We start from the raw sequence: 15,504 nt of genomic DNA, 5'->3' as shown, positions 1-15,504 counted from the left end.
CTTCATTTCACCTCTTGGGACTCTCCCTCCATTTCACCTCTTCTTCACTTGACTTTCGAGTTCTGTACAACCTCCCACACTGAAACCCAGCGGCATTCAACCCAGTTTCCAGTAGCCCCTCCCTCGAGTGCTGGACATCCTTTACTCTGCGTGCCCTCGGTAGGGACATGCACATTTGATGCTGTTCTCCTTCCAGACCCTCCCACGGTGGCTGCCTCGAAAATCCAGGGCCCAGACCCTGCTGTATAACCTCTGAGCACGACTTTCCACAGCCCTGCGCGCTGCCAAAGCTCCTCTTAGCGCACTGCCCAGGGGCACAAACCCAGCGCAGCATCTCCAGCTCTTTCAGCAAAACTCAGAAATTAAGGTCACCCCAGCCTTTGCTCTGAGTTTCCAGAGTGCCTCGCAGCCAGACCTGTCGCTACCTGTTGCCTCTCAGTGGGCCCGGTGCGCTCCCGGGCGGTCCCGCTTCCCCCTGTCCTTCCCACCCGGGACACGCGTTGTGCCCTGGAACCAGCCCCAGCCTCAGCCCCAGCCCCGCTGCCGCTCGTGCGGAGCCGCCCGGGCCGCGGCTGGGGCGGGGAGCGGCGCGGCAAGGCCGGGGGCGGAGCGGAGCGGAGCTTCCTCCGCCGCTTCCTGCCGCCGCCGCGCCCGCCGCCGCCGCCGCCCGCCGCTCCGTGAGTGCGGGGCGCGGGGAGGGGGCGGGCGGCACGGGCGGGGGGCGCCGGGGCCGCGTCGGGCCCGTCCTGCGCAGCCGGGGGGGTCGCGGGGCCTCCGCCGCGGTCCGAGGGTCGGGCCGGGTCGATCGGCCCCGCCATGGCGGCGGCCGGGCCCGCGGCCTGCGGAGCCGCGTCCCGGGGGGCCGGGCGGGCGCGGGGCGCGGGCTGGGGACGGTGGGAGGGGGCTCTGCCCCGCCGTGGCCCCGGGCCGGGCGGGCCGCCCCTCCCCGCTGCCGGCAGCGCTGCCCGGCGCTTCTCCCGCCGGGCTGGTGGCCAAGTGCGTGCGGCTCGTGTTGGGTCGCCGGCGAGGAGCTGCTGGTGGCGACCGCCCGCTGTCGGTGTGGAGCGGGTTAACCCTGCCGAGACGCGAGAGCGGCAGCGCCGGGCCGCCTCCGTGCGCCGCAGCGCGTCCCTCGGTGTGTCGGACTGAGCGCGGGCGGTGGCTGCGCCTGCGGCCGGGCTGAGCGCACGGCCCGGTCCCTGGGCGCGGGGCTGCCGTGCCCGCCCGGCTCCGCGCTGCGTGTGCCGGCCTGCAGCCGCCGCGGCCTCAAGCGCCGTGCCCGGGGAGTAAAGGACAGCCCGGTGCCGGTCCTCGCGCTTAGCCTGAGACGTGGCGTTCTATACCCATAGCTGCGACTCTCCACGTTTTATTTATTATTGGGATTCTCTGTTTTGACTCCTGGTTTGGTTTTCTTTCTTTCTTTTGCTGTCATTTGTCCTTTACTTTAGGACTTTGTCCTGCCCTTGCTGTACCTGTGTTGCTACTTGCACTATTAAACAGGATATGCACAACAGCATATTAAACGTAGGTGCAGTAGAATGATGACAGCAAGAACTTAGAAGCATATGGCAATAGCTGCAGGTGTAGCACTGTATTCTAGTTGCATGTCATCTTTAACTACAAGTATTTCCCAATTCCATGAAATAATCCTCTCATACAAGCATAAAAAACAGACTTGTATTTAAAGGATTCTTTCTGCTCTCGTTTTCTGGCTTTTAAAACAAACAGTAATGACACGAGCATGTGCAAGCTTGAAGCAGACTATGCCTTTGTGAAATTGTTGTTGTGTTTACTACATTTTAAAATATTTTGTCAGATTTCTTCATGAAATATTGAAGAACTGGTGTTCTGTAGCTTTATTTCTGTGAGATTCACAGAACTGCAGCTAGTGTCTCAGGGGTTCTGTTTTGAGCATCAGTTGTAGATCGAGGACAAGTTGTTCTGCTTCAGGCATGCCATCAAAGCAAACTGGGGCAGTCTGTGTGGAGGAAGAAAAGGGAATTAAATTTTTAGTTCTTGATGGCAAGACTTGGACTTTCAAAGAGCTCAAACTAGTAGTAACTTACTGTTTTATCTGTTCTGCCCTCACTGATCAACCAACTCCCATGACACCCTTCCAGAATAGAGGGGAAGTTATGGGCAGCCATTGACTTCCTTTATTTTCTCCAACTCAGCCCTTTAGATGGATGTACAGCAGCAGTCTTAGCTTAAAGTATTGTATTTGTGTGGGTTTCAGCCTTCTGTCTCACATGCTTCAACCACAGTTTCTTTTTTATTTCTTTGAATTCACAGAATGAGCATTTCTCCAAAGTTCATCCTTTGCTCATATTGCCCTTTATTTTCTGGAGTGCTTTTTCCCTAGTTTTTGCCCACATGGTTATCCTAGCAAGGTACTGAGAGTTCCCTGGTTACTTTCCAGCTGTTTCAGTTCTTATGCCCTCAGATTTTCTGTGGTGATGGTACAGTAATGTTGTTGTTTATATTATGGGAGTGCACAGTCTGTCATCTGACTGCCTTTTTGCATACAAAGTTTTACCTTGCAAGCCAATATCATTAGTTATAAGCTATGGCTCTTTTAATGGTGCTTAGGTGGGGTTTTTTTATAAAGGATGAATTTTCTAGAAGGACCTATGTTGGACCATGCATGCGTTTTTCCAGATGTTTTTCCCTTTTGGAATGTTATAAAAAAACCCCAAACATTTAATGTGGGATAAAGAACATAAACAAAAGTTGGAGTTTGCTTTATGGGGCTGGATATTGCCAGGTATATCTGAAATTTTCCATAAAACTTTGTTGTAAGATACTAGCAAAAAATATGTCATCAAAGTGCTACTCTTTTTACCTACTTAGAGCTTTAAAATACTCTAGTCATAAACCCAGTTACAGAGTCTTTTCAGTTTTACTTCTGGACATATCTGGCTTCTGTTCATCCTTAGAGGTAATTTTTCTGTGGCAGGTGATTTTAGAAGGAAATCGAGGGGGATGGTAGATGATATGAACATGAAAGTTGATAGAACATGCTTCGCATGAGCAGCTGGCTGAAGTGGATTATTAAAAGAGATTTTTACTGTCACTTGGAAAGTTGTGTCTAGCAGTCCAAAGCCTCCATCTCACTCCTTGCTCCAAAAGTACATCAGTGTCTCACCCTTTTTAGGACCGTAATATGTCAGGATTGGTGTTGGAGCTCCAGTGACAGAATAGGATGTGTGATGTGCCTTTGGGCTAGGACATCTTGGAGATGATGCTTTCAGAATTTCAGATGACATTTTCCAGGGGAAGAAGCTTTGCTGCCACTACCAGTCAGCAGTTCTGGTCCTTTTACTCTCTCGCAGGCAGCGGGGGCCTGTTTTCTGCAGAGGTTTTGGTGCCTGTCAGAGCGCTGAGCCTCCTGGCCTGCTGATGGGTGACACTGCCCAGCTGCTCACCGTGATGGATGTGGTGCCTCTTTTGATTGCCTGACACTTGGTCTAGTGGCCAGCAAGGCAAAATGCCACAGGTAATGCTCAGACAGATGTCCGAAATGTATCAATTTGCAGCGTACGTCAAAACATGTAGCAGTTCTGCGGAGGATCTGGCATTACTGATCCATGCAGGGACCTTTCACAGATGTGTTTCGAAGCATCTTTGGACTTAATCTGCACATCTGTGCTGTTCCTTCTCCCCTTTGGTGCAAGGCTGCTGTTTACAGCTGGGCAGTTCTGTTAAGTCATGTTGTCCTGGTTTAGGGCAAATTTGGGAGAAAACCTCCAAAGGGAGCCCCTCCAGAAAGCAAACCCACACGGCCCCTCCCCACAACCAGTTTGGGAAGGATTCCTCAGAGAGAAGTGGAAGGATCCCGTTTATTTACCAGGCACAGCACCCCCCAGCACACAAAATGAACAATACCAGGTGACACCACTCTTTCACCGCTCTGAAAAACATGACAAATTCACAAAGTCTCTCTTGGGGGTGGTTGCTCTGTTATCAGTTCCCCCAGTGCTGGGGCAGCTGCTGCAGCCACAAGGTGCAAGCTCTCGGTGTTCCCAGGTCCCAGTCCGGAGCAGGTTCGAGTGGTTCCAAAAAAGGGAAAGGAAAAAGTCCAGGGAAAAATTTGTACTGATTAGCTAAACTAACTAATGAGCAGAAACAAAAAGCAGGAGCAAGAGCAAAGCAAAAAGCCAAAGCAAAAAGCAAAAGCTGCACTATGTACTGCCCTATCTGTGTGTCCCACCAGCCATGGGGGAGCAGCTGATAGCAAAACCAAAACAAAACATTCACTCTTCAGAGCCAGTCTTGAAGGCACAGAACATAATATCCAGCAGAAACAGAACAGATGACTGGGGATACAAGCATCATAACGTCACCCTAGGACACATGAAAATGCTAATTTTCCCCAGTATTCAGTGTGTGCTCTGCCCTTTCAGTGTGACCCAAATTTTTCTTTGCATTAGCAACGTAAAATGATACAATTTTAACTTGAAAGTTTGACAACAAGTAGTGATACTGCTGGAATTTAGGCTACCTCAGATGAATCAAGGGATTGAGGTAAGTGTATTTGCCCCAGCTTCTTTGAATTCCAGCTCACTGATGAAATAATTAACAATACTTGTTTCACAGCTAATGGGCAGTTCTGCTGGGAGAGTATTGCCCATATCCAAAATAGTACCTGGAGATTCTCTGTAGACTCACTTGGCTACATTTCATAGGGTCAGTATGCTTAGATAGGCTGGTGGGTTTTGCATAATTTTTATCTTGTTTGCATTCTAGTAATGCAACTGTAATCCTCCTAGTTAATCAAGAATCAGAAAAATACTGTAATAGGTATTGCACAGATAAGAAGAAAATGTGGCACTTGTCTGAAAGAGCTTGCACCCTAATTATAAGAGGAGGGGAAAAGTGGATCTAGGCAGATGGAAGCAGTGATATGATATTAATCAGTGCAGCAGGTTATTTCTCTAACATACTGGTGGTCTGGTCTGTGTTTCTTATAAGCATCATGGTGAAGGTGCAGCATGGGAAGACTCACTAAGGTGACACATTTCAACATTTAGTAAGTGAACTGTAGACATTCTAGGAGGAGGGACTCATCTTCCAAGTCAGAAGTGCAAGATGGCAAGATGGGAAAAGGTTTTGGGAAGTGCAGACAGTGAAGGCAGTTTGCTTCTCCAACTCTTCGTGCATAAAAATGTTGTGAAGAGGAATAACCTGGTTGGTTGGTTGGTTGGTTGGTTGGGTTGGTTTGGTTTCCCAAGGAAAAGTGATTTTTAGTTCATGCTAGCCTTGTAACTTTTATTGGTCTTAGTTCTACTGAATTACTGTAAAATGTAATTTTTTTTAAAAATAACAGTTTCTTATTTTAGGAACAACATTCAGCTCTTTTAAGTATCTAAATATATACTTTATGAAGAGGGTAAATTTCTAAATATAGGAATATTAATGCTGTTAAATATAGACTATAGCAAGCATAACTTAAATTTAAAATAGTCTAGGCACACCATAGATTTAACTTAACAAATTCAGCAGATTGATTTTTGGCACTCTGTCAAATCTGAAGCTTTTAAAATTAGATGGGCAGATCATTCTGCTGCTTTTGAAGTGGTTTGTTCTTTCTAGAATGGTGCAAATGAGCAGTTGAGTGAGGAGGTTTTGATCTTAATCAGCTTTTGTAGCAAGATTGACATTAGGAGTCTTTTAAGAAGTAAGAAGTCAACTGAGAATAGCTAGTGATGGTGATGATTGTGCTCCAGACTCTTGTATGCTGAGCTCAAAGAATCTGAACATGTTTGGAAAGGATTAGTTCTTAGTTTTGTACAAAATAATTTTTTAAAAGGAACAAGTTTAGGGTTTTTTAATCTAACTTTTTCTATTTTTGTTTTTTTTTTTTTTTTTTTTTTTCTCAAGGAAACTGCTTAATTTCTGTTTAAGATTTTTACTGTGTGCCAAGTAGAGATGAGAGTAGAGCTAACATACCCTCAACTCAGGTTTTTCTATCACAAAAATCAGTTTCTTTTTATTTGTCAGATTCATTGGTGAAATATCGTGTGCACCATGACTTGATTTTATTTGTACAAAATGAAAAGCTTAAATGTATTTGCTTTTCCATCACAAAAGAAAACTTCAAGGGAAGATTCGTGGTGACCTCTTTCTGCATAGGAAAAGGAGGAGAGTCTTTCCCCTTTGGGATAGTTGGTGGCTGTAGACAGAAAATTCTCATTGGAAATATTAAAACAAATACGAGAATGGGTTGGAAAGAGGCAAATCATGGGAATACTACCATGGTGTTTAATCTTCAGTGTGTCAAGTTAATTTTGTCTAAATTGTTCTTTTCTCTTTTGCCTGATTGTCCTGAATGGCTTGTGCCTATGGCAAACAATAAGCTGTAGATCATCCCTTTTGGTTTTTTCTTAGCTATATTTTATGCTTTCTTGAGTCTGTTTGTTCAGGTTTTCCATTCCAACAAAAACTCAAATCTTTTATTTCCCACAAACTGAAATATTTCTGAAGCATCCTAAGTTTCTTCCTTGTTTAACTCAATTAAATACAATAATCAAATTCCTGTCATAAGCGTTCTGATTTTGAAATTGATTGATGTTCATCATGTTTTTATTAAATGGGGTCTTTAATTTGTAATGTTTTCAGTCTCTGAATGTGCTGGAAAAGGGCTGTACTCCACATACACTCGCATTGTAGCTCATGTGGAGTAGCTCGTTGCTTTTACCTTTCCATCACACTTCTGTGCTTCTCAAAATCAGGCACAAACCCTGGCTGTCTGAGTCCTTGATGTGCTCTGGTTTTTCCAAGAGCTCACAGGTCAGTAACCATTGTCTGATGGGTGTCTGTCTGTGGGTATGTCCATGGAGAGTAATTAATCTAATGGTCCGTGTTGTCTTTTCCTCTGCCTGCTCTTAGTGAAAGGAGACTGGAAAGTGTCTGGGCTGTGCAGTGGGAGTTCAGCTCCTTATGCCAGTGTTCATTCTAATGCCATGTTGATTAGGCTGGGCTTGAAGTGCCATGCTTTCAGTCACTGTGGCTGTCAGCTGGCACTGTTTGTTCCCCATGTCCAGAGGGTCCCCAGGAGATGGGTCCAGCAGTGGGCTGTGCTTGCCCTGATCCAGGTCATGACACGTGTGCTGTGAGCCTCAGGATTTCACACAAGGGAAAGACTTGTTTGTATTTTAGCTGGTTGGGCCCACAATTATTTATGGGAGCTCTCTAAGTGTGCTGATACAAAGATGACTTTCATTGGGATGAAGTCTGTGCTTTGGACAGTCTTACATAATCTGCCCAAAGAGATCAAAACTGTTATGCTGAAATGAACTCATAGATTGTTTATGTCAATGTTGAATCACCTAAACACAGCTATGTTCCTTTAGGGATGACAGTTTTGCTGTCTTTGCTATTGACTCTTTGCATAATTTAGTGTAAGGTCTTGTGTTTTCTCACAGCAGCTCTGTTGGCCCTACTGTTTGATGAATGTCTTGATGAATCTTGTGCTCAGTTAAGTGGCAGTGTGACAAGAGGTGATGGGTAGTTTCACATGAAACTTGGGTATATATGGGAAGCTGCCAAGGCAGAAGGACACAGCTGAAGTTGTTTGAGCCTCCTCACGTTCTAGGGATGCCAGGTTGCATGGCTGTTGATGGACATTAGGTATGCTAACATCTGTTGAACATACATAGTCAGGAGCTGGAATATTTAGACATTTCTTACTGTATAAACAGTAAGAAAGGTCTAAATATTGTGAACCCATGAAATCAGCAAAGCTGAATTCAGTGGTGCCTTTCACTTGCATGTCTAGGCTTTATAACTATAAGTATAGGAAAATTTGAAATCTGTAATTTAAGACCGTCATGGTATTTAATATAAGCTAATTTCTGTGTAAATGTAGCATTTTGTAAAAAAAAATTGGGCTGTGTTTTGAAGGATTGAGGAGACATGAAGCTGTTGATGCAAGGAAGCAGTGAGTAAAGATTTCTTTTATACTATACAAAAATGTGACTTGTCCAAAGCAAATCTCTCACTGGTAGGTTCATGCAGAAAACCCCTAGCACTAGCAGTATGTAGGGATGTAGGGCAGATGCAGGGATGTCTATCCAAATGTGTAGAACTTGAAACAGGAGCTTGCTGGTGCAGATTGCCTGCTTTCCTTCAGGGAAGGCTGTTCAGGTGTCAGTGGTGGTGGTGCTCTAATATCAATATTGATGGCTGTTCTGGTGATTGGCTTAGTGGATAAGTAAGGACAGGGAATATTGAATTCAGTATACTGGTTGTTTCCTGTGTTTCTCAGAGCTTCAGTAATACAAAAGTCTAAATACATATACAGAAAGGATTAAAAAATTTTAAGTAGACAAACTTGTTAAACTTTGGCAAACTTAACTAATTGATCTGTAGTAAGAATACACCTTTTGCAATTCCCAAATGTAGGGCATTTTAGGTGCTTCCTGTACCTAAATGCAGTAGCACAGTTGAAAATCTTTGGTCCTGGTGGCTCAGGTGACATTACTGGCCTGTTTCTGGTACACAACAAGATGTCATTTTATTTCTGAACAGAATGGCTCACATGTTTGCAATGTATGAGTATTTGACTATTTTACATTCATATGCTTTGTATGTGAAAACAAAAATCTGTTTTTATGAACCCCACCATTAAAAGACAAACTGTAAACTAAGCCCCAGCTGCTGTCTCTGTGGTGCACAGCTACAGTCCTTCAGTGGATTCACATTTGGATTTTGATTAAATGACTGGTGTGCTGAAATCTCTAATGATTTTTTTAACTTTTACTGGCAAACATCTTTGCTTTAATTCTGTTCCTCATAGGACTCCTTGATTAATGACACAAATTTCCTATGGGAGACTTCATCTTTATGGATTCTCCAGTGTTTAACAGAGGGATCAGTTTGCTCTCTAGTCAGTCATCCATTGTAGGATAGAGCACTTTAATCAGATTTGGAAGACTTTTATTTTCTTACACTGTTTGAAATTGCTCAAAAACCTTTAGGGAATGTGCAAGTGTAAATAATGACTGAAACCTTTCATGAGGGATATATGTTAAGGAGGAGAAACATTTATTTTGATGAAGTTTGCCTGGTATGTTGTAGTTGTAATAACTTACTTTGCAATAACAAAAATAAAGAAAATCTCAGTATCTCAAATATTTAACACCTCTGCCTAGAAGTGAGTGTCCCCTTTTTCTACAGCTACAGTTCAGTGTGTCCTGTAGTCTAACTGGTATTGTGACATTTCTAAGACTTCAGTCCTGACACATTCTTAACACTCCTTGTTACACAATAGCTGACATTAGACCAAGCCTAAAACTGTGTTTGTGGTGTTTGAATGTGTGATTGGATCTTGTGCTTTTGGAGTTCAAACTTGAAACATCTCAATAAACAATAACATTGCCTCTGTTTGTCTTTCCTAGTAAGCAACAGATGCGGGTGAAAGATCCATCAAGAACCAACCCTGAGAAGCCAAAGAGAAGCAAAAGGCCCAACAGGCCCCAGGATGAGGACTCTTCAGATGATATTTCAGGTGAGTACCTAGGGGGGATGTTTGTCCTGAGGTTGAGGGCTAATAGCTTCCATGTTGACTGATGAAAGCCACAAATCATTGGTACCATGAAATACCTTTCTTGCTTGAATTTATAGCAAAAATATCCCCAGTCAAGTGTTTATGACATGATCAGTTGTTACACTACATGACTTCCCTGAAGGGCTGGAGAGTTGGTTGATCTTCAATGACAACCTCTCCATGTGAGGTCAGGCACGTGTGGCAGGAGGCTGTGTGGCTGAACAGGGAGCTTCCAGCTGAGCTCACAGGGAAGAAGGAATGGCAGAGAGGGTGGAGGCAGGTTTGGGCTGCCTTTGCAGAGGTCTGGAGTGTGCAGGATTAGGGATTAGGTAAAGCAACTTCAGTTAGAATTGGGTCTGGTGAGGGGTGTAAAGAGTAAGATGAGCCTTTATGGATACAGTGGCAGTAAAATGAAGACTAGGGCGAGTGCAAACCTGCTGCGTGAGGGGGCAGGGGGTCTGGGGACACAGGATGTGGGAAAAGGCTGAGGAACTCAATTCTTCCTTTGCTTCTCTCTTCACATGTAAGCTCTGCACCTGATCCTCCCTGGCACCTGACCTTAGTGGCAGACTCTGGGATATAAACATTGTCCAGTGTAGAAGATTGAGAACTGTTAAACGAACTGGATACACACAAGTCCGTGGGGTCAGATGGATTGCATCTGAACTGCTGAGAAAACTGGTTGATGTCATTGTGAAGCTGTGCTGTGCCGTCTCTTCATGGCAGCAAATTGAGCAGCCAGCTGATAAGCAGGAGGATAGGTCTGCAATTCGGAGTGACTTAGACTGGCTGGAGAAATGGGCAGGCAGAAACTTCTCAGTGTTCAGCAGTGGCAGGTGGAGTGTTTGGCATCTGGGCATAACCACGTGCCATTACAGAGTGGGGATTAAGGCAGCTTTGCAGAAAAGGTCCTCAAGGTCCTAGTGCACACACTGAATAAAACCAAGCTGTGCTGTTTGTGCCTGCTGTAGCCGTGCCCAGTTGTGGGCTCTCTTACAAGAAAGGTTGGCTTGTCAGCGACGCCAGTGGTTCACCCCCTCCAGATTTTTGAGGAGATTGAGAACATGATGTGGGAAGAGGGGCTGAAGGTAATGTCTTTGTTTAGCCAAAGGAGTGAAAGTATAATTTCTTTCATTGATGGCCTGATGGTAGTTACAGAGAAGGCAGAACCAGATTCTTGCAGGAAGTCCACAATGAGAGGACTAAAGGCAGCAGATCAAATTTAGAGCATGGAAAATTTGACTAGGTGTGAGGAAATTTATTTTATATTCACTCTGAGGGTGGTCAGACAGAAACCTGATTTTCCTGTGAGTCGGTGAAGCCTCAGTCCTTGATGATATTCAACATTCAGCTGAACAAAACCATGAGCAAACAGATCTAAATTAATATTTGGCAGTGCTTTAAGTGAAGGCTTGGACAAGATGGCCTTCAGAGGTTACTTCAAACTTAGCTTATTCTGTAATATAGTGAAATTTTTGCAAAAAATAATGACAGAGAAGAATGGTTGATATTCACATTCAGAATGAGCAGTTGTAGTACGGATGCATAGGTGTTTGAAAAATCTTTCTTTATGGGGTGGAAAAAGGTCAATGGCCTGTGTTGTTATATGCAAAAATAGATTTATCTATTATTTTATTGTCAAAAACCAGGGAAATTAGTTTTGTACAAAAGTAATCCTTGTACTTTTGTACGAACTAGTTTATCTGGTTTTAAGAGGTGGCATTTATTGACTTGAAAAGAATTTCCATTACGGAAAGACTAAAAGAGATTCCTTCATAAAATTCAGTATGTGGGGCGCAGCTGGCTGATCTTTCCTACTTTAATTCTTTGCTGTTTTTTTTTCCTGGTGCTGAATTAATTGAAGATCACGGTCTTTCAGTGTCCACGTGCTCTCTTCCCTAGCTATTATTTTGGATGTCTAAAAGCGAGCGTGTGTTGTTCCCTGCAGGGCTCACCTGCCAGCACGTGAGCCAGGCCGTGGACGTGCCCCACGTGAAGAGAGCGGTGGCTCAGAGCGTGTGGTCCGTGTGCGCCGAGTGCCTCAGGGAGAGGAGGCTGAGCGACGCCGAGCCCGGGGCGCCTTCAGACATCTGGCTGTGTCTCAAATGTGGCTTCCAGGTGAGCCTGTGTGCTCAGTGTGCACAGGTGCAGTTTCTGAAGGATGTGTTGGGGATCCTTGTCTGTTTGGCATCTCATTACAGAGGAACAGGGTGATGCAAGTTCTTGGTTGTGAGAGTCCCTGCTTCAGCTTCCTTGGGAAGTGGGGTGTGGCCTCATGTTCCTGTTAATTTTTGGCACTGTTTAGGGTTAGCTTTATGTGTCACACGAGGCCTTTCTGGGTCACTGTGACCCCAAGTTGTTAAAAATCTCTTTTCCCATCCCGAGTGCTTGACGAATGAGTTGGAGTTCTTCATTTCTCGGTCTCAAGGTTGTTTATTGCGTCTTATCTATAAAAAATTTTCTCCTGCCCTGCTGGGGTCTGTCCAGCAGGACAGTTCCAGGCACACTGCCTGCCCCTGGGGCAGTGTTATGTCCTTATACTAAAAACTACATATACAATGTTTACAATTACTTTCCAATACCTATCAGCTGTGTTAGACAGTGAGTAGACTGTAAGTACCAACATCACAGTAGAAGATGGAGGCCAAGAAGAAGAAGAAGGAGAAAGGCTGGACACGCCCAGTTCCCTCCATCTTGCCTCCTGAACCCCCATACCAAAAACCTAAAATCTAATTTTCCACCCTGTGATAACTTCACTAATATTCTACTTAAACTGTTATGGCTTGCTGATCTTCACATAAGGTTGGTAGTTTGCTCCACGGGTCATAATCAAAACCACAGTTGTTTGGGGCTCTGTGCCAGGGCTTCTGAGGCCCCTGGCAGGGGTCCTGGCCATTCTGGACAGCCAGAGGGATGTTCTGGGTTCCCACAACAGTGCAGTATGGCATCACAATTATTATGGCCCTGCCTTTTCTCTGTTCTTATCTGCATCCTCTTGCCACTTACAGAGAATTGGCTCTGGGAGCTGTGTGGCTGCAAAATGCATCTGTTCAGCTGGCTGCTCTGGCAGGAGTTCCCATAAATAGGAATGAATGAGAAACCAAACATGTATATTGCTGAATGAACTTGTGCTGTGGACACTCAGTTGCTAGATTTGACTGAAGCCAGGGAGAAAGGACTGTGCTGGAGTGAGAATGCTGCTCTTGTGGCTACTAGCCATTAGAATGGATCAGTTATAATGTCAGATCATGGCCTCAGAGTTCAAAGTGGCAGGTCCTGACCCCAAGGGCTTTCACAGATTTCTGCCCTGGGTTTGAAGTAAAGAAAAAAATTTGCTTGATACAGCAAAATTCAGTTTATGGCCAGTATCAGGCTTAGGTCAGCCAATAGTTGCCTGAACAAAGCATGTCATGATTTTCTTGGAATTTCAGTGGGTTTCACTATAGAAAACTACTTTCAATAGGTTTTACTATAGAAACCAGCTCCTACCAGTATAATATGAACAGATTTGATTTTGCAATGAAACATGCTATTCACAGGGTTCAGAAGATAGTTAACTAGATCTATATGAGGAAGACTCATATATCTTGCTTGAAAAACTTCTGTTAAGGTGGCCTTTAAAAGGAGTTAATTCTATGTGCTTCTTCATGTTCATGCTGTTAACAGCTTCTAAAACTTAATGCCTATTCAGAGACCAGTGCTGAATCTAAGTCCCACTCTCTTCATACTTGAACCATTGCAAATGCTTTCTCCTGAAATTGCTGTACATAAATAGTGTGTTCTGAGCAGCTTTGTAGTACAAAGCACTTTATGTACCTTTTTCATTTGCTGTCTGGAATGCATTTGACATTCTTGAGCAGTGAGGGTTACCTATGCCATTGTCTTCCTTGCTATTCTGGACCAAATATGCTACATAGTTGTTTCATTCACATTTACTAGAGCATTCTTTCTTTTGTGAATGTTATAGTTTTTGTACGTTGATATTTAATCAATACTTATCCAAAAGCTAGGAATTATTTCTATTAGTTAGAGCAAACTTAGTAATTCTCTATATTTTTAAGTGATTTTCCGAGTAGAAAAGATGAGAATGTTAAATCCTCTCAATCTTTACAAATGATATATAAGTAGGGCAGAATAGCTTCATGTCTAGTTTTGAAAAGTGGAGTTTTTGTAGTGTATTTACTAATAATACATCTTTTCTTTTTCCCTTTCCTGCCCCTTACTGGGTTGATGTGTCCATTTTTAGGGATGTAGTAAGAATTCAGAAGGCCAGCATTCTCTGAAGCACTTCCAAACTGCACGCACAGAGCCTCATTGCATCGTTATCAACCTCAGCACTTGGATCATATGGTAAGAATCAGTGTGCAGGTGTTTGTGTGTGCCTGTTCCTAGGACTTCACATAACTGAAAGCAGTGTCTTCTCATGACAAAGAATGATTCTGACAGATAAAATGAATGCTTTCTATAGAAGAAAGGTAGGCTTTCTGGAGGCAATATGTGTTTGTCCTTTGTATTCTCTGAAATTATTTAAATCTATAAGGACCACAGTGAATTGGGACTGATCTATAGAAGAGCATATATGAGATGAGAGAATTCAATTCTATTCCATTTTTTTAGTGTGAAAAATTGAAACTGAGAGCTTTAGGTAATTTGTGTAAGGTTGTTTGGGAGGTTTGCTAGAGCTGGGATGTGCATGCATGCAGATAGCCCTGAATTCCAGTTTGTTTCTTCTTTTGTTTAGGTGTTATGAGTGTGATGAAGAGCTGTCAACGCATTGCAACAAAAAGGTTCTGGCTCAGATAGTTGACTTCCTTCAAAAACATGGTGCCAGGGCTGAACCAAGTAAGTTTGCACAATTAGTTTTATCTGGAGATAATAATAAGCACTTTAGATTTTGAATCATGTTAAAAATACAGCTGAAAAATTGTATACAATGTGACCATGTACACAATGTACATGGTTGTACATGGATGTACATGGATGTAATTTATAACTGCAGAACTTCTTGGGGAAGTAATGCCTATCAAGACATAATGTCACCTTTTTTTCTACAGTATGATTACATTTTAAAAATATTTTGGATGCTATAGGGTAGTTTTTCTGAATTTTGTATTTAACAAAGAAAGTTTACCATAGAGGAGTTGTTTTCTTAAATATGATAAGGCCATATAAATTAATAAATTAATCACAAATTAACACATATTAATATATCAAAGTGTACATTTTAAATTCACTATAAATGAATTTAATTTTCTTGGTATGGATGTATGGATGTATAACAGCTTAAAATTTTCTGATTTAAACTTGTTCTCCACAGTTTCCTAGATTTAAGTGGATTTTCTGTTGTACTCTGCTCTTGGATGCAATGTCCATTTTTACTGTTTGGTTTTAATTGATAGAATTGTCATTCCTATTAAAATAAGATAGTATTAAATTCTTTTCTTATATTAGGAGCATTCTACACCTTCTCAATATATGTGACAGTGGATAGAACTTCATATGTGTGGCCCTCTACTCTTGATAATGTTGGTGTTATTCATCCCTGCTGTAACACACTTGGCAGCATTTCTGGCTTGTGACTTGGAGAGTGCATTGAATTCCACATTTGATTCTCAAAACCCACCTTAAGTAAACTTTTAAAACAATTGGTTGCATCCTTTAACAGAGATAATCAACCAGTTAGAAGTGAGAAAGGATAATAGTTGCCATACAGAATTACACTAAGTATTCTTCTAGGTAAATGTGCACCTACCAGTTTTAAGAGATGTTACATATTTTTTGAGGGAAAAAATGAAGGTCTGTTTAAAAATACAATATTTTGATCTAGTCACGGGTTGTATATTGAACTATTTAATTTTAATGAATTGATACATTGCTGCCTTTTGCATCTTTTTTTCTTGGAGCAGTGAATATACAGCATGTGGTTTCACTTTTTTTCACAGCTTTAGTTTCAAATT

The 15,504-nt window shown here is 43.0% G+C and overlaps 1 protein-coding gene across 8 annotated transcripts in view; it reads left to right on the top strand.

The window, feature by feature from the left end:
• Nucleotides 1-594: 594 nt before the first annotated feature.
• USP45 (ubiquitin specific peptidase 45) overlaps nucleotides 595-15,504 on the top strand; it is a 50,209-nt gene continuing 35,299 nt past the window's right edge. For 7 of the 8 annotated variants that reach the window (XM_063153060.1, XM_063153059.1, XM_063153057.1 and 4 more), the window contains exons 1-5: nucleotides 595-677; nucleotides 9,399-9,508; nucleotides 11,496-11,665; nucleotides 13,794-13,897; nucleotides 14,289-14,389. In XM_063153060.1, the coding sequence (XP_063009130.1) occupies nucleotides 9,409-9,508; nucleotides 11,496-11,665; nucleotides 13,794-13,897; nucleotides 14,289-14,389 (475 nt within the window). In that variant the 5' untranslated portion in view covers nucleotides 595-677; nucleotides 9,399-9,408. Of the gene's footprint in view, nucleotides 678-3,324; nucleotides 3,497-9,398; nucleotides 9,509-11,495; nucleotides 11,666-13,793; nucleotides 13,898-14,288; nucleotides 14,390-15,504 lie in introns of those variants that run through there. The other variant, XM_063153058.1, reaches the window with a different exon arrangement.

Source organism: Melospiza melodia, chromosome 3 (genome assembly GCF_035770615.1).
Source record: "Melospiza melodia melodia isolate bMelMel2 chromosome 3, bMelMel2.pri, whole genome shotgun sequence".
NCBI classification, from domain to species: Eukaryota; Metazoa; Chordata; class Aves; order Passeriformes; family Passerellidae; genus Melospiza; species Melospiza melodia.
Note: the sequence above shows the minus strand (reverse complement) of the source record. Positions and strands in the feature narration are given on the sequence as shown.